A 24,585-nucleotide genomic window follows, 5' to 3' on the forward strand; every position below is an offset into this window, starting at 1 on the left:
TTATACTCACAAATCCCTTCCCCCCCCTTTTTTTTGATATATCTAACAGTCAAATAAGGACAAGCACTAACACTATAACCCATAGGCTCTTTTGGTGAGACTCACTGTCATGTTGACACTCAGCAAATATTAATACTGCCATCTTCTCAACATATACCTAAGTATCCCTTATAGAGTATGAGAAGTGGAATAACAGCACCTTTGTGATTCTTGATAATTTTTAGGACTCAGATTCCTGCCGGTAAAACTACTCTACGCTCAGCAGGCTCGATTGACAGTAATCTCACAGCAATGTAAATATAAATTACAGTGGCGATCGCCTATTGCAAGGATATGGACCTCCTTGTTGACATATGAGAGACGCCGATCCGGGTCTCCATAGTAACGGCAGATATGCCAAGACACGCCCAACCCCACTTCGCCCACTGGAGCGTCATAGAGGAAGGACGCCAACTCCGGTCTCTATGACAACGCGTATACTGACGTTGCAACACACGTGGGTCAGAGAGCCTATTAGCGCAACTGGCAACCCGTGTACAGCATGCACATGTCAGACGCCGCACGCGATTTCCATGACTACCGTCCGACGCGTGTGACGTCGACACGCCGGACGCCAGTACACTTCCTGATAGGATTAGACATCCCAGATGACGCTGCAGAGGCGCGTCTGATTCGAACGCTAGGATTGGACAAATTACGATTACACCATACATATAAACCCGCTACGTGGCAGTGTCTGGTTGGCCCTGAGGAAGCTAATCTGCGAAGCGCGTGCCGGCTAGCGGTGCGCAGGCAGATGGCTTGCTAATTGTTATTATTTTTCATATAATGTATTTTGTGATTGTGTGCCTAGACTAGTGTTTGTATCCTTGAAGCCGCTATTCAGGCTCCTATACGCTTGTACTTGTGTGTCAGTACGTCTACTGTCAGCGAGGTACACTGCGCCCTTTAATTTATAAAGGAGTCCTATCCCTCCCTGGGTTGAGATCCCCTGGTGTATTAACACAGTGGGAAACCCAGACATACTTAGGAGGATTTGACAGTGCACTGGTGTGTATTTCTTCACCAGCACGTCACAGATAGGATTGCAACACATCTATAAATGCCCAATTAGGTGTGTGGATACAAAGGAGTCACAAGAGGTTGTTATACTCACTCCCAATGAGACTATTACCCGTAGCAAATGTCATAGTACGGATGAGCCCTTGCACTATATCTCATTAATATGAAATGTTGGAGATTTGAATTAACCCACTCCTACCCAGTACCTTACATGTGAAGATCTGGAAGCAGCCGCTGCGATTTATCTTTACTCGCAGGGTCTGCACAAGATCCAGATAGCATACACACAATCCTACCAGTGAAATACATATATCTTATAGCCATATCTGCCTGCCACCCCAGTCTTTTATTGTGTGAACCCCACCCATGTATGTTAAGTGTTTTTTTTTTTTTTTATATAAAATTTTCGCAGCCTTTTAAGTATGAAACAATAAAGGTTATATTTTAATAAATTTCCTGAGGTGCACCTTACCAAGGACATTCTTTTTCCTCTCGCAAATATGGTCCTAAACTTTTTTGTCCCAAGGTAGCACACCCCTATGGTCTTATAATATACTCATAAAGATCATCCACATTAGGGGTCCATAACTCTGATATATTCATCTTGTGCGATCGACCCAACCTACCCCTCTACCTGTAACGACGTGGTGAAGAAACTTCACCTTCTTGTCAATCAGCACAGATTGTCATAACAGTTTACTCTGTATTATAATAATACTCAATATATACGAGACGGTGTACTAGAAATTCACGTACACCCAGACAACCAGACTCTGTTCATAGGGTTATTGTTAATATCTTTGAAGTGTAACAAGCCACTGCACTAGCGACAATATGTCCAGCTCCGAGACCACAAGGGATCTTAATCCCACATTCAGCCTCAGTCAGGAACTGTCAAATAGACAGAGTAACCTACAAAAATGTATGGAATCATTATTAGAAACTGACATTTTGAACATTAATACCTCAAAAGAGGATTGGCTGAATGACTTATACCAACTGAAATTTGCCCTTATAAAACAATCAAAGACATTCTGGAACAAGATGACGTTCGAAAGCTATTTGAAGCAAAAGATAACACCACGGGGACTAAGACCACGTGTATTCCCCTCATTCGAACTTGCTGATGAAACCCTTAGACTAGAATGGGAGAAAACACTCACCCAATGTTCATTTGATTTAATAGGCATCTTGATAAAACACGATCAAATTATGCTTGACAAACACTCTACTGAAATCTCTAGACTGAGTTCTAAGTTGAAGGACTTTGAAGGGCTGGATAAATTCCAGAAGACCTATAATAAATTTAAAATTGAAATAGAAGGAATGGAGAAGGAAATTATTAGCAGAAAGAAAAACAAACTCCAAAGAGACATTGAAGACTTCAGAACGAACAGAGTATATAGATGGAATGTCCCCAGCAGTAGGAGGGCACAACCTTCCAACCCTCTCAACTACAGCACCTATGACATTGATTCCTCAGGGAGTGAAACAACCACTGACACTCTATTAAGAAACCCACAGAGGAATTTTTTAGGGGTGAGCCCAAGAGACACGAGAGAGCGACTAGGCTGGGACACCGCAGGACAAGGAGGGGGAAGAAGAAAAAAGAGACCCACAAGAGATTGGAGGGAAGATCCGAGAGATTTCCAACGATATCGGAAATAAGATCTGACTCCGACTCCCTCAAAATAATAAATTTGTCTGATCATATTCTTACCGACATACAGACACAGGTGTTACAGAGGGGTCTTTCTTTCTCCCCTACTAGCTCCTTTAATCGGTTTGAAATAGAGAAGGACCTGAATTTATTCTCCAGAAAACTGTTACTCAAAAAGTTTTTCAGTACAAAGCAAAGTGACCCTGTAGAGAATGATGCTAATAATCCTGAATCCCCTACCTGTCCAGTCCCACTCTTTAGTAGAGAAGAGGAACAGATCATATCTTTCTTGGAAGATCTGCAGGAGGAAGGATCATCTGATCTGACTGATAGGGACACTGGTGACAACAGTGACATACAAAGGATCAAACTCAAAAAGAAATCCAAGTTTTATCCCAGTTTCCAGATCTGCCCTGTTGTCAAAATCTACACAGACCTGGTCAGTCAAGACTTAGACCAGCTGGAGTCACAAAAGCATACTTACCAATATGAAAAGAACCTCAGTCCACAAGAGATGAAAGCCCTAAAAGTAATTAAAAACTGGGATGATACGGTGATTAAACCATCCGATAAGGGTGGTAACGTTGTCCTCTGGTCCAGATCACTTTATGTGAAGGAACTAGAGAGGCAACTGAGCGATACCACCTGCTACAGAAAACTCACCTTCAACCCTACTCAAGACTATGTGGCCCTATATTCCAGAATGATCGAAGAAGCTACACGCTCAGGGACCCTCACAAAAGCCCAATCAGACTTTCTGCACGTTAAGGACGTCAAGATACCAACATTGTATCTCCTCCCCAAAGTCCATAAAAATGAAAGGACACCTCCAGGCAGACCCATAGGGTGACATTCTATGCTTGCACATAAATGCGCATGTTTTTTTAGCGCACCACATCGCCGCAAATCGCATTTTTACAAATCGCACTTTTCAGTCATAATTCGCATATTTAATGTGATGCGTTTTGGAGGCTGAAAAGTGCGAATAGGTGCGATTTGCGGCGAAGTGGTGCGCTTTTAAGTAACAAAATAGTGCGAATTCTTCCGCCGGTCATGTGCGATTTTTGGACCAACCGGAGTGCGATATACAAAACTGTCTCCGCATGAGTAAGAACCCCCCAACCTATTGGCCCACCTGTGTCCCCTCCATTATGCATCACACCCCCTATATAAAGGGTCATTGGCGCCATTTCACTCTTTGATAGGAAGTAAGGAGCATGGAGAGGAGCAGTGGCAGTGTGCGTTCAGGAACAGGTGTTGGTGGCAGAGTGAGGAGTGGCAGAGGGAGCAGTGGCAGAGTGAGGAGTGGCAGAGGGAGCAGTGGCAGAGGGAGCAGTGGCAGAGGGACCAGTGGCAGAGGGAGCAGTGGCAGAGGGACCAGTGGCAGAGGGACCAGTGGCAGCAGCCAGACAAGTGTGAGAGGCAGCAGTGTGGCAGGCAGCATGGCCACAGCAAGGGCAGCCTCACACCAGGCCCTGGGCGTCCAGCCCCAGCAGGAGGAGGTGGAGGATCCGCTGGCATCCCCATCCTACAGCCAAGACCTTGATCATACCCCACACCAGCTGCAGGAGGGCCACATGTCAGAGGTGGAGGCAGATGGTGGTGAGGAGGAGGAAGACACTGCCATGGAGGAGGAGGGCTACATGGCTGGTGTTGAAAATGAGGAGGAGGAGGAGGAGGTTGAAGCTGGCCGCACCAAAAGTGGCAGAAAGGTGCGTTTTTCCTATGAAGAAAATGCAGCACTTGTCCGGGCTATCCTGCCAGTGTTTGAGCGTTTGCTTGGCAAATCTCACCACAAGACCACTGCACAGCGCAAAAGGGCTATGTGGAAGGACATCACCCAGGCGGTGAACGCTGTGAGTCAGCACAAGCGCCTGGTCCGCAATGTGAAAAAGAGATTCAACGACATCAAAAGGCAGTTGAAGAATAAAATGGCCATGGAGTTGGAGGAGGCCACCAAGACTGGAGGAGGAAGCCCCACCACTGTGTGCTACAATTCGTATGAGGTGAAGCTGAAGCGCATCATCCCCCCTGAGGTCCTGCCTGGCATGCACGTGGCGGATACCGATAGGCCACAAACGCCATCTAGAGCTGGTAAGTGTGACCACATGCAATCCTAAACATACATGCTAATGTATTATAACTATAATGTTCACTTGTATTGTTATGCTAAGTAAAGTGCTGCTGTGGAACTACATAGCCCAGCAAGGTCATGCACAAGAAATTGCCTGCTACTCCTTTAAAATTGCTGATAATGCTGGGCCTTGTTGTTCCACAACTGCTCACATTGATTAACACTGTAACATTCTTTCTAGCAGCCTAACATGTATGTGGACAAAAACCCAGAGGTGTACTGGTGGTTTAGCTGCCATGCCTACATAGCAAAGATTATACAATAGTTGTCATGTGTACAATAGTGTAATTTTATTAATGTCACAGAAAAATCTGTGGGTTCCAAAACAAAATGGTGCCAAAGAAATAAAGCAGTCCTTGTCCAAAGGGTATTGTCCATTATTGTCATCTCAATGCCTGTTTGCACAAAATGCTTCCCCATTGCAAGGTCCATAATGCCTGCCCATCTTTCCTTGCACAGATTGTCCGTCCCGAAGTGCTCACGCATCCAAGACCAGAAGGCCCGTTGCTGCAGAATCTGCGGAAGCAGGTAAATGAACAAAAAACACACCATTACACATACAGTACACACACCCATGTCACCTCAACAATATCTCATACCACATTCAACTCCTGTTGCTACATTGCAACGGAAATGAATGTCATCTGAGCTACGCATGTGACATATTATTAATGTGAATGTTACATGCTGTATCGGGGTACATGTGTAAGTACATAACACCCCTAGGTATTTGCGTCCAGCATCTCAAGCCCTATGTAAAACAGTATAGAGGACAGTGTGGCCTATATATGCATGAGTACTTACCTCTTCTCTGTATCCACAGGTGCTATACAACTAGGGTCAAACCAAACAGATTCTTCAATGATGGTGCTAGACGAAATGGACATCATTCTTGAACCAGTCGACACCTTTGCGGCAGAGGAAGAAATACAGACCTCGTCACAGAGTGATCTTCCCCCAAGTGGGGTGTCTCCCAACCCACCCCCACCCACCAACACACCCCATACAGCCGCTTCGGCTTCCCAAGTAGCTAACTCCTTGGTTAATTTCAAGGAAAAACAGATAGAATTCATGGCCTCCCAAAGCCTCCAAATAGGTAATATCCAGGGGTACATGCGTGACACCTTCCTTCAGTTACGGAAAATGGCACGTAGTGTACGGGTAGGTGTAGGCACTCATGTGCGCATTGCTAACAGCATTGACACCCGTCTTGCTGAGCTAACTGCTGCTGTAAGGGAGCAGAATAGGCATATTGGCAGCCTGGCGCAAAGTATTGCTGCACTCACCCAATCATGCACAGCGCAGACTAATGCCTTACTAGCTATGCAGGCCCAAATCCAGCAGCTGGAAGCCAATGTGGGAGGTGGCACAGCATCCACCCTCAGCAGTGTATCCAGCACCCCAATAAGTGGCTCCCCCACTTCCCCACCCCGTCGGAGTGTTAGGACCCGTGGTGGGCTTGGTACAGGGTCTAGAAGTGGTGTAGGGGTGCCTGATGCTGGGAGAAGGTAGCTCCTACATATGTTTCATTATTTTTCCCATTCCCAATCATCTTGTAACATGCCCCCAGAGTTGTTATTTTTCACCTGCAAAAATGCAGATTGCGTCTGAGAAAGTATACAGAAGTAAAAATGTCTAGCCGCATACCATTGTGTTTGTGTATTATTTTTTAAGCAATTATTGTGTGCAGTCTAAAATATTGCAATGGTATATGACAATGGGATTGCACTAAAGTAGTGTGGGGTATCTCCTTGGCTGGCAAAGGTTGTGCATCTACATATTCCAGCAGGCTCTGACACTCATGGTTTGGACTGTAATGCTTAGAGTGTGTCAGGGCATGCTGGCACGTGTAGTTCCACACCACCAGTGAGACATGTTTGACTGCATACATCATTCATACATGTCTGAAAAGTAGCTAGATATCAGCAAGGGATAGGTCAGCACCACCATCTGCATCCGTTGGGCTCTGTGTATTAGGCTAAATGTGGGTGGAAGCAGATGGTATTGGTCACACATTAGTTAATGAGTACACTTACAGCACAGGTACATTTTGCAGTACAGGGCACATGTGCTTACCAGAAAAGTATCGGCTGATGATGTGTGTGCGCACCAGATTCCCCCTCTGCGTACCCCTCACTACCGGAGGTGTGGTAGGTTGGGCTTCCTCAACGACTGCTGCATGCTCCTCCTCCACATAGGCAGGTTGAGACAGGGCTATGTTGTGCAGCATGCAGCAAGCCTGGATAATCATGACTACTTTGCCAGGGTGGTAAAGCAGTGTACCCGACGACCTGTCCAAACACCGGAAGCGACTCTTCAAGACGCCAAATGTGCGCTCCACCACATTGCGGGTTGCAATGTGGGCTTCATTATACCGGTGCTGTGCAGGGCCCTCTGGGGTGCGCAAAGGTGTCATGAGCCAGGAAACACAACCATATCCTGAGTCACCTAAAACACAGATAGGAAGTGATTGCCTTATATGGTAATGTATGTGTTGATTTCAAACAGGACACAATGGTAGAAGAGCAATATGCTTGTGAAAGAGGAAACACACACATTGCAGCAGGTACAATTAGGGACAGACAGGGTATTATGTTAAAAGGTACTTACCTAGTAGCCAGCCCTCTGGCATTTGGTGGTTGGTAAATCTGTTCCAGAGGGCTGAGTGTCTCAGAATATAGGCGTCATGGCAGTTTCCCGGAAAGCCTGCAACAACACTCAGGATTTTCAAATTTGCATTGGATACAACCTGCACGTTCAGGGAGTGCCGCCCACGCCTATTGACGTAGACGTGTCCCCGCACGTGCGGTGCCCTAATCCCAATGTGTGTGCAGTCTATAGCTCCCAGCACGCGAGGGAATGCTGAGAGTCTATAGAAAGCCAACTTGTGGTCCTGCCACTCCTGCTCAGAACTGGGGAATCTGATGTATGTCCGCCACAACTTCTTTAAAGCAAGTAACACTTGAGTGAAATGCTTAGAGAAAGTGGCCTGTGATACCCCCAAGGCCCATGAGGTCACAGACTGAGTGGAGCCTGTGGCCAAATAGTAGAGGGCACACATTTATTTGTGCAGCCCAGACACTGCATAGTTGCCTTCCCCAAAAGGGTCCAAATCCTCTCTCACCTGCTCATATAAGTCCAACAGGTTAATGCGGTTCAGCCTAAACATCCCCACAACCTGCTGATCCGAGAGGGAGTCCAGGTAGAGCCGAGCACGATACATACGTGGGGTACGCAGTAGTCGGGGGGCTACCTGGATCTGGCGCGCAGCTTCCTCCCTCCTGCGCAGCTCCTCCAAATGGGCCACATCACAAATCATCAACTCCAAACCACTCTGCAAAATCTCCATGTTTCAAACCCTCACAGGTGTCCTAAATGCTGTTGGGGTTTATGTAGGGGTGTTTGTGAGTGAAAATGAGGGCACCTGTGTTGAAATTAACCATGTGTGCACTTGACCAAAATGAGTTCTGTGCAAATTCGCCAAACAGAACCTGGTCTGAAATAAGTGCGATAATTAGACACCTAAAAAGTGCGATTTGCGAAAACGCATTGCATTAAATAAGCGATTTGTATACTTTCCTATACGAAAACATCTGGATGCGATATAAATGCGAAATAATCTCGCACTTTTGTTCCGCATACCTTAACGCACATATTATGCGATTTCAGCCCCTTAGCGCATCCCATTAAATTGGCGATTTCAGGGAAAAATGCGATATCGCCATTTTGTGGTCTAATTAACGCCAAAAAAAGCAGATCTCATCCCATAGAATGTCACCCATGGTGTCCGGCATAGGCAGCCTCACAGAGAGAGCCAGTCAGTTGTGGACGCACACCTTAGGAATTATGTCCTCACGCTCCCATCGTATGTGAGGGATACGATGGAGGTGTTGAACAAATTACAGGATGTGACATTGAGCCAGGACGCATGGATAATAACCTGCGATATAGAAAGCCTTTACACAAGCATTCACCATCAATATGGCCTGGAGGCAGTCAAATACTTTTTACAAATGGACAAAAAAGACAACTTCCACGACTTAATCTTACAACTACTTCGGTTCGTTCTAACTAAGAACTATTTTGTGTGTAATGAAGGCTACTACCTCCAGGTGCGGGGGACTGCGATGGGGAGCACATGTGCCCCCACGTATGCCAACCTGTACCTGGGGTGGTGGGAGCGGGAAGTTGTCTTTAGTGAAGAAAATGAGAGATTTACTGAACACATCCTATTATGGATTAGATACATAGATGATCTCCTTATACTATGGGAGGGAGAAAAAGATCTATTTATCGAGATGATGAACGTCCTTAACAAAAACCATCTTAATTTACATCTGACATATGACATCAGCAAGAAAGCAGTGAATTATTTGGACCTGCATATCACAATCGAGGAAGACGGCTCTCTAACAACAGACATGTATAGGAAACAAACAGCCACAAACTCTTTATTACACAGCTCGAGTTCACATTTTCCTCCAGTGATACGAGGGCAACCAAAAGGAGAATTCCTGAGAGCTAAAAGGAACTGCTCTGACGAGGCCACCTATGAGAAGAGCACCAAGGAACTTAGCATCCGCCTAATGGATAGAGGCTACAGCAAGAGGAGCATAAAAAGAGCCTACAATGCAACTAAGATGTACAAAAGAGAACAACTATTAGTACCCAAGACCAACAGGGAAGATAACCAAGAGGGTGAACCCATACGCTTTATAGGAACATACTGCCAGGAATGGCAGAAAATCCAGGGCATTTTAAATAAACATGTACATGTGTTAAAAACGGATCAGGATCTGGCCAAAATACTAGACGATCGGATCCAATTGAGTTGGCGAAGAAGTACCAACCTTCGTGACACTTTGGTACATAGCCATTTGGCCAAAATCAAAAGACCAACACAACAAAGAGTGGGCTCTTACAAATGTGGAACGTGTAAAGCCTGCTCAGTGATGACGCAGAGACAAGAATACACAGACAAATTTGGTCATGTATGGAAAATCAAGGATTTCATCAACTGCAATACAGCAGGAGTTGTGTACAACCTGGAGTGCCCCTGTAAGAAAACATACATCGGCAAAACTATAAGACCACTTAAAAAGAGATTGCTTGAGCACATCTCTAGCATCAGGAATGCAGAAAGGGATAAAAGGGCAATGAAAATACTTACCCCCGTTGCCCGTAATTTTCTCAGACATCATCAGAGCAAAACCACGGGCCTATCAGCCTATGGAATGCTGAAAATTGACATGGGGATAAGAAGAGGAGATGTAGACACCAAACTCCTCAAGCAGGAGACCAGACTCATCTTTTTGATGAAGACCATGACACCCAATGGTCTCAACGAAGAGAACAGCTATTCTGCATTTCTATAAATACCATAATTCATGTGCCGGCATGCCATATCATAGTATCTGTCAGTGGATATCATCTTGACTCACCATACGATCCCACGGATATATTTTCTCTCATTCTATTCATTACACCCCCATATACTTACATGATTTTTGTCTCACATGTTCACATGTGTGTGTTGTTTACATTTTTTTTACAATGTTTTGATTCACTAGTTTTGGTTTTGTTTTTTGGACCTCATTTGAGGCACGTAACACAGATTTGTGCAATATTGCATTTTTCTGGAAATTATATTGTCACCTAGAATATATGATGTATGACTCTGCGTGGACTAACATGCAGACTCTTTCTGCACCTGGCAGCACTTTTTAATGGAGTAACAGTATCTTCACTTCAGGATATACTCGTTCACATTGATTCACCATATATCTGCTCACATTTCTCTAGGTAGATATGTTTTATCCCCTTCTTTATACTCACAAATCCCTTCCCCCCCTTTTTTTTGATATATCTAACAGTCAAATAAGGACAAGCACTAACACTATAACCCATAGGCTCTTTTGGTGAGACTCACTGTCATGTTGACACTCAGCAAATATTAATACTGCCATCTTCTCAACATATACCTAAGTATCCCTTATAGAGTATGAGAAGTGGAATAACAGCACCTTTGTGATTCTTGATAATTTTTAGGACTCAGATTCCTGCCGGTAAAACTACTCTACGCTCAGCAGGCTCGATTGACAGTAATCTCACAGCAATGTAAATATAAATTACAGTGGCGATCGCCTATTGCAAGGATACGGACCTCCTTGTTGACATATGAGAGACGCCGATCCGGGTCTCCATAGTAACAGCAGATATGCCGAGACACGCCCAACCCCACTTCGCCCACTGGAGTGTCATAGAGGAAGGACGCCAACTCCGGTCTCTATGACAACGCGTATACTGACGTTGCAACACACGTGGGTCAGAGAGCCTATTAGCGCAACCCGTGTACAGCATGCACACGTCAGACGCCGCACGCGATTTCCATGACTACCGTCCGACACGTGTGACGTCGACACGCCGGACGCCAGTACACTTCCTGATAGGATTAGACATCCCAGATGACGCTGCAGAGGCGCATCTGATTCGAACGCTAGGATTGGACAAATTACGATTACACCATACATATAAACCCGCTACGTGGCAGTGTCTGGTTGGCCCTGAGGAAGCTAATCTGCGAAGCGCGTGCCGGCTAGCGGTGCGCAGGCAGATGGCTTGCTAATTGTTATTATTTTTCATATAATGTATTTTGTGATTGTGTGCCTAGACTAGTGTTTGTATCCTTGAAGCCGCTATTCAGGCTCCTATACGCTTGTACTTGTGTGTCAGTACGTCTACTGTCAGCGAGGTACACTGCGCCCTTTAATTTATAAAGGAGTCCTATCCCTCCCTGGGTTGACATCCCCTGGTGTATTAACACAGTGGGAAACCCAGACATACTTAGGAGGATTTGACAGTGCACTGGTGTGTATTTCTTCACCAGCACGTCACAGATAGGATTGCAACACATCTATAAATGCCCAATTAGGTGTGTGGATACAAAGGAGTCACAAGAGGTTGTTATACCCACTCCCAATGAGACTATTACCTGTAGCAAATTTCATAGTACGGATGAGCCCTTGCACTATATCTCATTAATATGAAATGTTGGAGATTTGAATTAACCCACTCCTACCCAGTACCTTACATGTGAAGATCTGGAAGCAGCCGCTGCGATTTATCTTTACTCGCAGGGTCTGCACAAGATCCAGATAGCATACACACAATCCTACCAGTGAAATACGTATATCTTATAGCCATATCTGCATGCCACCCCAGTCTTTTATTGTGTGAACCCCACCCATGTATGTTAAGTGTTTTTATTTATTTTTTTTATAAAATTTTCGCAGCCTTTTAAGTATGAAACAATAAAGGTTATATTTTAATAAATTTCCTGAGGTGCACCTTACCAAGGACATTCTTTTTCCTCTTGCAAATATTGTCCTAAACTTTTTTGTCCCAAGGTAGCACACCCCTATGGTCTTATAATATACTCATTAAGATCATCCACATTAGGGGTCCATAACTCTGATATATTCATCTTGTGCGATCGACCCAACCTACCCCTCTACATGCCTTACTGTACACCAGTACTGTGCAGTACAGTATGTTACCGCCGCCACTGCCCTCCCAATGTTAATGTTCCCTGCCTGGGGTGTGGTCTGTACAGTACTCATAGGCGTGCCCAGTTAGACATGCCCAATAGGTGGTGCTAGGCACACCACTTTGACAGTGCACCCCCTAATTCAATGTGCTGCGCACGCCTATGAGTACTGTACAGACCACACCCCAGGCAGGGAACATTAACATTGGGAGGGCAGTGGCGGCGGTAACATACTGTACTTGCACCCTTAACACTCTGCCTGTGCACCCTTAACACTCAATGTGCGCACACCTATGACAGTACTGTACTGTACAGTACTGTACAGTATATCAGCACTGATATGCAAACCAGACCTGTGCTACAAACACCACAGCAGACAGTGACACCCCAGTGACACCTCAGGCAGGGAACAGAAGCTGCATGGATATTCTAAGATGGCGGGTGCTAGAATGAACACTAGTCCGTATCCCCTACAGTATGTTCAGTATTTCATACAGAATGGTGTTCTGTTGTCCATGCCTCCTACCCACACACAGTACTGTATGGGGCTCTGAAGATCTGTCCTGGCAGTCTTTGGCCCCCGTCTGTGTCTATGCTCCAATATGGTTCTCTTCCTATTCCTCTACAGTATGTGCCCCCTCCCTGTCTGTCTGTCTGTCCGCCCACCCATCTACAGTATGCCCCCCCTCCATCCGCTGTCAATCTACAGTACAGTTCTGTATAGTACAGTACTGTACAGTATGTCCCCATCCATCTTTCTGTCCAACTACAGTATGCTCCCCTCCTAGTCTGTCTGTCTAAGCCCCATCTGTTAACGTACTGTACTTTTGTTTATCGCTTCATCCCTTTTATTGAAAAAAAAAGCTCATGTCTATGCAGTACGGTCACATCATTTTCACTACTGTTATACCATAATACAATACTGTATGCTACTGTATTGTACTGTAACTAATGTACTGTACTGTACAGATACTGTACTGTATGTACTGTATTAACTTGAATCTTATTGTTGTGTATTGTAGAGTGCACTGCCTACTGAAGATGGTGAAAACAAAAAAATTCTATTCTGTAGAACTTTCACTTGCATGTCCCAAGAGAATGGCTGCATTAGTGCCACGCATTAAAAATAATATCGTTAAGAAGAAAGCAGGAAAAGAAAATATTCCTGTTGTCAAACTACGGAAAAATGCCAAGGCCAAGAACAAGTCTTTGTATTACGAGACTGGAGGAGATTTTCACGATGAATGTCTGGTGCAAGACATTAACACTGATACACAGCAAGACATTAACACAGTGACAGATGTGTCAGTTCCCGTAGATAATGACTTGCACCCTTTGGAGCTTCACATTACACCGCTTGAACAAAAATCTCAATCACCATCCCGTAGGAAACTTAACTTTCTGGATCACAACCCACCACAATGTAGCTGCACAGGGCTGGTGAGAGACATTTTGGGCAAGATGACCCGCCTGGAAACCCAAAACAATGGACTGTCTGTACATGTGGATGAACTGAAAGCGGAAATTCATTTACTGACAGGACAAATTAAAGTGCTGTCAGGAGGTCTGAATGACATGCTTGCTCAAGCCAAACAATGGCAAGCTGCTACAGGGCCTCCCATTACACCCACAACATCTAATCCAGTACAATCACAATTTGACTGCCCTGATGCATTTGAAACAAAGGATTGTGACTTGGAAATGACCCAACCAACCACATCTTTCCACTTCTCTGATTTGGAGATGACACCAGCTTCATCCAACCGATTGCCCAGCCCTAGCATGGACACAGAAACTGTTTTCCAAATGAATTGGTGAACATGGACACCACACCAGTGTCATCTCACTGGTTGCCTCCCACACATAATGCTTCAGCTACACAACAACGTCAGACCAACTTAACAAGTACCCCACTGACATCTCACTGGTTGGCTGACAGACACAATGCACCCAAGCCTCTAACAACATGGACACTGCAATGGTTGCATCATCCCAATTGTCCCCTGGAAATATGATCGTCGCAACCTTACCTCAACATCAAAGAACATCACCTCTCCACGAAAGAACACCTAGCATACCAAAAGAATTGTGCGCTGTGGGGATTTCCTTGCCTGACATGCCACTCAAAGTCATCACAGCTGAGGGTGTCAACACTCTCTTTGAAGCAGCGAAGATGGAAATGCACCGTTATACCCAACAGATTTTCCAAGAGCATGTTTCTTTTGACCTGTATAAGAATTGGTGCAATCGGGTCAATTTTAATGGTCAACGTAATAAATTCGCAATCCCAGAAAACCTGCGCCTCGATTTAGTGACACGACTCAAGGAAAAATTTGAGCTTACAAAGGCTGAATGTACCAAGATAAAGGACACTTTAAATGGATTGCTACGGATGCCCAGAGTTACACGCTGGATGTGCTTACTGTAGCACAGCAACTGGAGTCGTCTCTTCAAACTGGCATCTACTGTACTCACAGAACAAAGGACAGGCAATGAAATGGAAAAAAAGTAAGTTTATGATCTTACTGTACATTATCTCTCTCCCATCCCCTTCCCCTGCCAACATGTGTCTCTCTCCCCCCCTGAAATCCTTGTGACCATTCAGTACTAACGCTATTATTTTTTCTTCCCTCCCCTTATCCACCATGCCACTCTACCATGAGCAAAATCAAGCGTGTTTGGGACAGAGAACAAAGGACAGGCAATGAAATGGAAAAAAAGTACGTTTATGATCTTACTGTACATTATCTCTCTCCCTCTCTCCCGTCTCCTTCCCCTGCCAACATGTGTCTCTCTCCCCCCCCCCTGAAATCCTTGTGACCATTCAGTACTAACGCTATTCTTTTTTCTTCTCTCCCCATACCACTCTACCATGAGCAAAATCAAGCGTGTTTGGCCCATAGAACAAAGGACAGCCACTGCCTTGTAAAAAGCTTTGTTGTGACCAACAGTACTTTAAATTATTGTACCTAAAATATGACTTTGTCCTGTTTAAATTAATGTACTTTGTGTTTTTAAAAAAAAAAAAAAATTATTACTGTATACTGTATTTTAAGTCCCCACACATGATTCTAATTGTATGGTACTGTATAAAGAAGTTTTTGAAAGATGTATTGTACTGACACCTGCCCAGTATACTGTATTGTAATAATTACAAACTGCAAACCATCTTTAATGAAATGTACTGACAGTAATGATTTTTATAAATTTTTTAATCAACTAAACAAACAAAAATAAAAATTTATTAAATTAATCGCATCAGCAAATCAAATATCTGGTTGATCACGCCCTGGAGCATCATCACCACTCTTCTTAATTCATCTGTGAAAATAAAGAAACAAACAATGTACAGTTTAGAACAGAAATACAGTACAGGTTGAATACTGTACAGTGAGCATTACTACTGTATTACTACAGTATACTGTACTTTACCTCTATCCATGGGTGGTGGATTTGGAGAAGGGACGGAGGCTGCCTGGTCCTCTTGTACCTGTCACAACTGAAGGGCTGGATGAAGTCGTGTGGTGTGTAGCAACCGGAGGCGGACCAGAGGAGGAAGGATTAAATCGCGCAGGTTTAATAATAGAATTCATCAATGGAAACAATACACACTTGAATACTTTCTTTAAATGGCAGTTAGTGGTAAATAATACTTGAGCCAGCAAGGCACTTTTAGAAGAAGAAAGTTCATTTAAATAATGACAGTTCAATAGCACAGGACGACAGGCAGGGGTCTTGAAGAATAAGAGGATCCGGAAAGAGAATGTACTTGATGGTAAATGAAGGATCCTTGAAGACTGGAAGAAGATGAATGATGAAATGAAGATTGCAGAATTGCTTGGAAGCAGGAGACTTGAAGAGCTAGGCCAGGAAGCTCAGGGATACAGGCAGAGGCCAGACTGTGGAGAGAACTGGCAGCGATGGGGTTAAGCAGTAGCCTAGACCAGCACAGAGCACGAGCAAGGCACCAAGGTCAGGAGAGGTGAGTCAGAGAGCCGGAGTCAGCTGGGAGCTGTGAACGCCTCGGGAGACTCTTTGTACTGACACTGAACAGCCCTAGGCAGATCCCCTATATCCCAAGAGGGCGGCTGCCATTGGCTGTCAGGTCAGTATGGGCGGAAACCTCAGACCTGGGCCAATCTGCTATTTGCCCTTAACCAAGATGGCGACGCCGGCCTCCCGGCACCATTACAGCACACACTGCTACACCTGTCAGCGTCCCACGCTGCCTGCTGCCCACCAGACTGCCGCTGCCCGCTGCCGCTGACCCGGAGACCACTACACGCTAGCCGACGGCGGGCGCGAACGGGTGAGTAATATGCCCACCGCGCACCGCCGCGGCTGCGTGTGACAGTACCCCCCCTTTTCTGGGTGACCCCAGGGCACCTACGCACCTTGTGTGGGTTCCTTTGGAAGAATTGCCTCACCAGACGGGGAGCATGAAGATCTGCAGCATCAACCCAGGAGTTCTCTTCAGGACCGAATCCAAGCCATTCTACCAGATACTGCAGATGGGCATTGCGACAACGTGAGTCGATGATGCGCCTCACCTCGAACTCTGTCTCTTTCTCTGAGCCAATCTTGGGCGGTTTGGGCACCTTCTTCTGATATAAGTTCAATCTCAAGGGCTTTAGAAGAGACACATGAAAAGAATTTGAGATCTTCAGGGAAGAAGGAAGCTGTAGTCTGTAGGCGACAGGGTTAATAACTTGAGTAATTGGGAATGGCCCGATGAACCGGGGAGCCAGCTTCATAGATGGTAACCGAAGGCGTATGTGGCGGGTAGACAGCCACACTCGATCTCCAACCTTCAATTTGGGGGCCGCTCTTCTTTTCCTGTCCGCCATCCTTTTGTATCGAGCGGATGCTTTGAGGAGAGCGGTATGAACGTCTGACCAGAGGGCGGCTGCCATTGGCTGTCAGGTCAGTATGGGCGGAAACCTCAGACCTGGGCCAATCTGCTATTTGCCCTTAACCAAGATGGCGACGCCGGCCTCCCGGCACCATTACAGCACACACTGCTACACCTGTCAGCGTCCCACGCTGCCTGCTGCCCACCAGACTGCCGCTGCCCGCTGCCACTGACCCGGAGACCACTACACGCTAGCCGACGGCGGGCGCGAACGGGTGAGTAATATGCCCGCCGCGCACCGCCGCGGCTGCGTGTGACCGTACCCTTGGCACTGTGGAAAAATGAGAAAATATGCTTTATAAATAAAGTTGTTATTACTGTATTATTATTATTATTACTTGTAATACAGTAAGTTATGGTTATTACTGTAAATTAAGTGTGCGACGTGCAGCATATGGCCAGCGGCTCAAAAGGGAAGGAGGCTGCTGCGGCTCTGGTAGGCGGGAATGCAGTTTAAAAAGGAAGGAGGCTGCGGCTCCGGCAGGCATCTGATAAGAAGAGTGCTTAGTGCTTCCCGAAAGTGTGTGCAGTGCGCCCCCCCAAGCAATGAGCATGAATGAGCACAGTTTCTATTATCCCTGTTTTACAAACATTTGTCAAGCCCTGGCATAATGTGTAATGGGCAGTATGGTGTGTAGCATTATGTAGAATGGGCATTACTGTGTGTGGCATTATGCGGCGGAATGGACATTACTGTGCATGGCATTATGTGGAATTGGCATTACTGTTTGTGTAATTATCTCTAATGGGCATTAAAGTGTGTGGCATCTTGTGTAATGATAGGCAGTGATGGACATGTCCAGTGATTGACATGCCCCTGGAATGGTGCACCCCCTAATAAAATGGGCTACGCACACCTATTGTATGTACAGGAATGCTTACTTTCTTTGCAGAATTGCTTGGAAGCAGGAGACTTGAAGAGCTAGGCCAGGAAGCTCAGGGATACAGGCAGAGGCCAAACTGTGGAGAGAACTGGCAGCGATGGGGTTAAGCAGTAGCCTAGACCAGCACAGAGCACGAGCAAGGCACCAAGGTCAGGAGAGGTGAGTCAGAGAGCCGGAGTCAGCTGGGAGCTGTGAACGCCTCGGGAGACTCTTTGTACTGACACTGAACAGCCCTAGGCAGATCCCCTATATCCCAAGAGGGCGGCTGCCATTGGCTGTCAGGTCAGTATGGGCGGAAACCTCAGACCTGGGCCAATCTGCTATTTGCCCTTAACCAAGATGGCGACGCCGGCCTCCCGGCACCATTACAGCACACACTGCTACACCTGTCAGCGTCCCACGCTGCCTGCTGCCCACCAGACTGCCGCTGCCCGCTGCCGCTGACCCGGAGACCACTACACGCTAGCCGACGGCGGGCGCGAACGGGTGAGTAATATGCCCACCGCGCACCGCTGCGGCTGCGTGTGACAGTACCCCCCCTTTTCTGGGTGACCCCAGGGCACCTATGCACCTTGTGTGGGTTCCTTTGGAAGAATTGCCTCACCAGACGGGGAGCATGAAGATCTGCAGCATCAACCCAGGAGTTCTCTTCAGGACCGAATCCAAGCCATTCTACCAGATACTGCAGATGGGCATTGCGACAACGTGAGTCGATGATGCGCCTCACCTCGAACTCTGTCTCTTTCTCTGAGCCAATCTTGGGCGGTTTGGGCACCTTCTTCTGATATAAGTTCAATCTCAAGGGCTTTAGAAGAGACACATGAAAAGAATTTGAGATCTTCAGGGAAGAAGGAAGCTGTAGTCTGTAGGCGACAGGGTTAATAACTTGAGTAATTGGGAATGGCCCGATGAACCGGGGAGCCAGCTTCATAGATGGTAACCGAAGGCGTATGTGGCGGGTAGACAGCCACACTCGATCTCCAACCTTCAATTTGGGGGCCGCTCTTCTTTTCCTGTCCGCCATCCTTTTGTATCGAGCGGATGCTTTGAGGAGAGCGGTATGAACGTCTGACCAGATTTTCGCAAACCGTTGTAAGGAAGCAGCAGCTGCAGGAACATCGGAAGAAGATAAGTCTGAGAAATCTGGAGATCGGGGATGTTTGCCAAAAACAGTGAAAAAGGGAGTGGTGCCAGAGGATGAATGATAAGAGTTATTGTGCGCATATTCCGCCCAAGGCAGAAGGTCTACCCAGTCGTCTTGAGAAGAAGAGACGAATAAGCGAATGAAGGCTTCCAAGTCTTGGTTGACGCGTTCCATCTGCCCGTTGGTTTGTGGGTGGAAAGCGGTGGAGAACTTGAGTTTGACTTGTACAGCGGAACAGAGGGCCCTCCAAAACTTTGCAACAAACTGCACTCCACGGTCAGATATAATCTCTTTGGGCAACCCATGGAGTTTGAAGATTGTGGAAATGAAGAGCTGAGCCAAAACTGGAGCGGATGGGAGGCCTTTCAATGGGAAGAAGTGCACCATTTTTGAGAACCGGTCAACTACCACCCAGATTACCGTATGCCCTTTGGAGGGAGGAAGTTCGCAGATAAAGTCCATAGACAAGTGGGACCATGGTTCTGTGGGTAAGGCTAGAGGTAGAAGAGGACCGGCAGGGGACGTTCTGGAGGACTTATGCTGGGCGCACTTTACACAGGAGGCGACAAAGCTGGTTACATCTCGACGAATGGTGGGCCACCAATATGAACATAATAGAAACATTAGGGTCTTCTGTGCACCAGTATGTCCTGCGAAACGGGAAGCGTGTGCCCAGGACAGCACTCTCTTGCGAAGATTGAGGGGAACAAAGGTTTTGCCCGGAGGAGGTGAAGGTTGGACCGTAACTTGAGCAAAAACCAGGGGATCGAGGATTGGTCGAGGAGGAGTCTCAAGGTCTGCCGGAGTCTCGAAAGAGCGTGAAAGAGCATCGGCCTTGGCATTCATCGACCCGGGTCTGAATCTGATCTGGAAATCAAATCGTTCGAAGAACATGGCCCAGCGGGCTTGACGAGCAGTAAGGCATTGGGCGTGCTTGAGAAAAGAGAGATTCTTATGGTCAGAGTATACAGTGATCTTATGTCGTGCCCCCTCCAGGAGGTACCGCCACTCCTCCAACGCTGACTTGACTGCCAGTAACTCTTGCTCCCCAATGGGGTAATTCTTCTCTGCTGGAAGAAACTTCTTGGAGTAGAAGGCACAAGGGTGAAGTTCCTGGTCCTCCCCTTTCTGCAACAAGATTGCCCCGACTCCCTCTGAGGATGCGTCCACCTTGAGAATGAAGGGTTTGTCGAGATTTGGCTGAAGAAGGATTTGAGCGGAGACAAACACATTCTTTAGTTGTTGGAAGGCTAGAGAGGCTTCGGATGGCCACTGACTTGGATCTACTCCCTTACGGGTAAGAGCAGTAAGGGGTGCAGCAAGGGTGGAGAAGTCCCGGATGAAGCGACGATAATAATTTGAGAAGCCCAGGAACCTCTGGATGCCTTTGAGCGTGGTAGGCGCTGTCCAGTCTAGGATGGCTCTTACTTTCTCTGGGTCCATCTCTATCCCAGTGCTGGTGAGGATGTGGCCAAGGAATGGAATGGAAGTGACCTCGAAAACGCACTTGTCTAGCTTGCAGAATAATTGATTTTGGCGTAGACGCCGCAGGACTTCAGAGACGGTTTGACGATGGAGATGGAGGTTAGGGGAGAAGATGAGGATATCATCGAGATACACCACGACGGAATGATACAGTAAGTCCCGAAATATGTCATTTACAAACTGTTGGAAGACGGCCGGGGCATTGCAAAGACCAAATGGCATCACCAGGTATTCGTAGTGGCCATCTCGGGTGTTGAAAGCTGTTTTCCACTCGTCACCGGAACGAATTCGGATCAAGTTGTACGCCCCTCTCAGATCTAGTTTGGTAAAAATAGAAGCCCCTCTGATCTTATCGAAGAGTTCGGTGATGAGGGGTAATGGGTAGCGGTTCTTGACAGTGATATCGTTTAGACCCCTATAGTCTATACATGGCCGGAGAGTTCCATCTTTCTTTTTTACGAAGAAAAACACTGCTCCGGCTGGCGAAGTGGATGGACGAATGAAGCCTTTATTCAAGTTCTCACGAATGTAGTCAGACATAGCCTTGGTCTCGGGTAGAGATAAAGGGTAGATACGGCCCCGCGGTGGGAACTTCCCGGGTATCAGCTCTATCGGACAGTCCCAAGGACGATGAGGGGGCAGAGTATCGGCACCTCCCTTGCTGAATACATCAGAAAAAGAATGGTATGGTGTGGGTATAGACACGGGTGAAGCTGGTGAAGATGGAAGACTGGGACCTCCTTCTTGAGGATTAATTTGATTGAGTGGAAGGATACGAGGCATGCAAGTGGTTAGACAGTTTGTACCCCATGCTTTGATCTCCATGCTGGTCCAATCAATATGAGGATTGTGTTTAGCGAGCCATGGTAGGCCCAGGACCATCTGGTGTGATGACTGAGGAAGGACTAAAAACTCTAGAGTCTCTTGATGTAAAGCACCGACTAGCACTGTCACTGGATTGGTTTGAAGGGTGATTTGCCCACTACAAATACGACTCCCATCCACTGCAGTGAGAACCAGGGGATGGACCAAGGGTTGTACTGTCAAGGAGTGTTGAAAGACGAAGGATGAAGAAAGAAAATTTCCTGCCGCTCCGGAATCCAATAGGGCCTGGACTTTGATTTTCCCTTGAGGACACACAAGGGTAACTGGAATGGTGGAAACAGTTGAGGAGGGAGATGAAAGCAGAACTCCTAACCGGGCCTCCCTCTGGGAGGTTAGGAGCGTCCGTTTCCCGGACGCAATGGACAAGAGGACAGCAAATGGGCGGAAGAACCGCAGTACATGCAAAGATTCTCCCTTGGTCTACGGGACTTTTCTTCCAAGGAGAGCCGAGAGCGATTGATCTGCATGGGTTCATCAGGGGGTGTAGTTGTGGAAGAACCTGATCTAGGAACGGGAACAACATTGGTGGTAAAGCGAGGGCGGAGGCGATCGGAGCGGTTTCTCTCTAGTTGGCGCTCCTGCATCCGTAGATCTACTTTGTTGCACAGGGAGATGAGCTCGGCCAAGGTAGCAGGAAAGTCACGAGTAGCTAATTCATCCTTGATACGACCTGCCAGCCCATTCCAGAAGGCGGAGACGAGAGCCTCTTCGTTCCATTTTAATTCAGAGGACAGGGTCTGGAACTGCACAACATACTGTCCCACAGATCGGCTACCCTGGCGAATCCTCAGGATTTCAGTGGCGGCAGAAGACACTCTGCCAGGTTCGTCGAAGATGCGACGGAAAGAGGTAATGAAAGCTTCATAGTCATTGAGCAGGGGGTCAGAGCGTTCCCAGAGAGGGTACACCCAGTCCAGAGCTGACCCTGCCAGGAGAGACACAATATATGCCACCTTTGCCTTGGAGGTTGGGAAGTGAGACGACTGCAGGGTGAAATGAACATCGCATTGGTTCAGGAACCCACGGCATCCCTTTGGAGAACCATCAAACTTGCTGGGAGTTGGTAGTTGCATGTGATGAGGAACTACGGATCCTGGTGTGGAAACAGGAACTGGAATCACTGGTGCGGGAGCCACCGACACTGAGGGAGCCGCCTGGGGCGGGGACAAGGCCTGAAGAAACTGAGCCACTTGGCGTTGGGTAGTTTCCACTTGTTCAAGACGAGCCACGATGCTTTGAAAGACGTCCGCCATGGAAGCCTGTTCAACACCCGACTCCATCGGGTCAGTACAAACTGTCACAACTGAAGGGCTGGATGAAGTCGTGTGGTGTGTAGCAACCGGAGGCGGACCAGAGGAGGAAGGATTAAATCGTGCAGGTTTAATAATAGAATTCATCAATGGAAACAATACACACTTGAATACTTTCTTTAAATGGCAGTTAGTGGTAAATAATACTTGAGCCAGCAAGGCACTTTTAGAAGAAGAAAGTTCATTTAAATAATGACAGTTCAATAGCACAGGACGACAGGCAGGGGTCTTGAAGAATAAGAGGATCCGGAAAGAGAATGTACTTGATGGTAAATGAAGAATCCTTGAAGACTGGAAGAAGATGAATGATGAAATGAAGATTGCAGAATTGCTTGGAAGCAGGAGACTTGAAGAGCTAGGCCAGGAAGCTCAGGGATACAGGCAGAGGCCAGACTGTGGAGAGAACTGGCAGCGATGGGGTTAAGCAGTAGCCTAGACCAGCACAGAGCACGAGCAAGGCACCAAGGTCAGGAGAGGTGAGTCAGAGAGCCGGAGTCAGCTGGGAGCTGTGAACGCCTCGGGAGACTCTTTGTACTGACACTGAACAGCCCTAGGCAGATCCCCTATATCCCAAGAGGGCGGCTGCCATTGGCTGTCAGGTCAGTATGGGCGGAAACCTCAGACCTGGGCCAATCTGCTATTTGCCCTTAACCAAGATGGCGACGCCGGCCTCCCGGCACCATTACAGCACACACTGCTACACCTGTCAGCGTCCCACGCTGCCTGCTGCCCACCAGACTGCCGCTGCCCGCTGCCGCTGACCCGGAGACCACTACACGCTAGCCGAGGGCGGGCGCGAATGGGTGAGTAATATGCCCGCCGCGCACCGCCGCGGCTGCGTGTGACCGTACCCTTGGCACTGTGGAAAAATGAGAAAATATGCTTTATAAATAAAGTTGTTATTACTGTATTATTATTATTATTACTTGTAATACAGTAAGTTATGGTTATTACTGTAAATTAAGTGTGCGACGTGCAGCATATGGCCAGCGGCTCAAAAGGGAAGGAGGCTGCTGCGGCTCTGGTAGGCGGGAATGCAGTTTAAAAAGGAAGGAGGCTGCGGCTCCGGCAGGCATCTGATAAGAAGAGTGCTTAGTGCTTCCCGAAAGTGTGTGCAGTGCGCCCCCCCAAGCAATGAGCATGAATGAGCACAGTTTCTATTATCCCTGTTTTACAAACATTTGTCAAGCCCTGGCATAATGTGTAATGGGCAGTATGGTGTGTAGCATTATGTAGAATGGGCATTACTGTGTGTGGCATTATGCGGCGGAATGGACATTACTGTGCATGGCATTATGTGGAATTGGCATTACTGTTTGTGTAATTATCTCTAATGGGCATTAAAGTGTGTGGCATCTTGTGTAATGATAGGCGGTGATGGACATGTCCAGTGATTGACATGCCCCTGGAATGGTGCACCCCCTAATAAAATGGGCTACGCACACCTATTGTATGTACAGGAATGCTTACTTTCTTCCTGGCGGATGGATGCACTAATAAAATGGGCTACGCACACCTACTGTATGTACAGGAATGCTTACTTTCTTCCTGGGGGATGGATGC

At 46.9% G+C, this 24,585-nt stretch overlaps 1 protein-coding gene across 1 annotated transcript; it reads left to right on the plus strand.

Moving 5' to 3' along the window:
• Positions 1–1,573: 1,573 nt before the first annotated feature.
• LOC146046420 (uncharacterized) lies at positions 1,574–10,340 on the plus strand. Its single transcript, XM_083165709.1, has 2 exons — positions 1,574–5,384; positions 5,680–10,340. The coding sequence occupies exon 2, from the start codon at positions 8,738–8,740 to the stop codon at positions 10,229–10,231; it is 1,494 nt and encodes a 497-aa protein (XP_083021835.1). The 5' UTR covers positions 1,574–5,384; positions 5,680–8,737; the 3' UTR covers positions 10,232–10,340.
• Positions 10,341–24,585: the final 14,245 nt, after the last annotated feature.

This window comes from Crinia signifera, chromosome 11 (assembly GCF_055691185.1).
Source record: "Crinia signifera chromosome 11, ASM5569118v1, whole genome shotgun sequence".
Lineage (NCBI taxonomy): Eukaryota > Metazoa > Chordata > Amphibia > Anura > Myobatrachidae > Crinia > Crinia signifera.

Coding starts and splice junctions, on each gene's coding strand:
- LOC146046420 (XM_083165709.1), top strand. CDS start 8,738: ATGGAGGTGTTGAACAAATTACAGGATGTGACATTGAGCCAGGACGCA.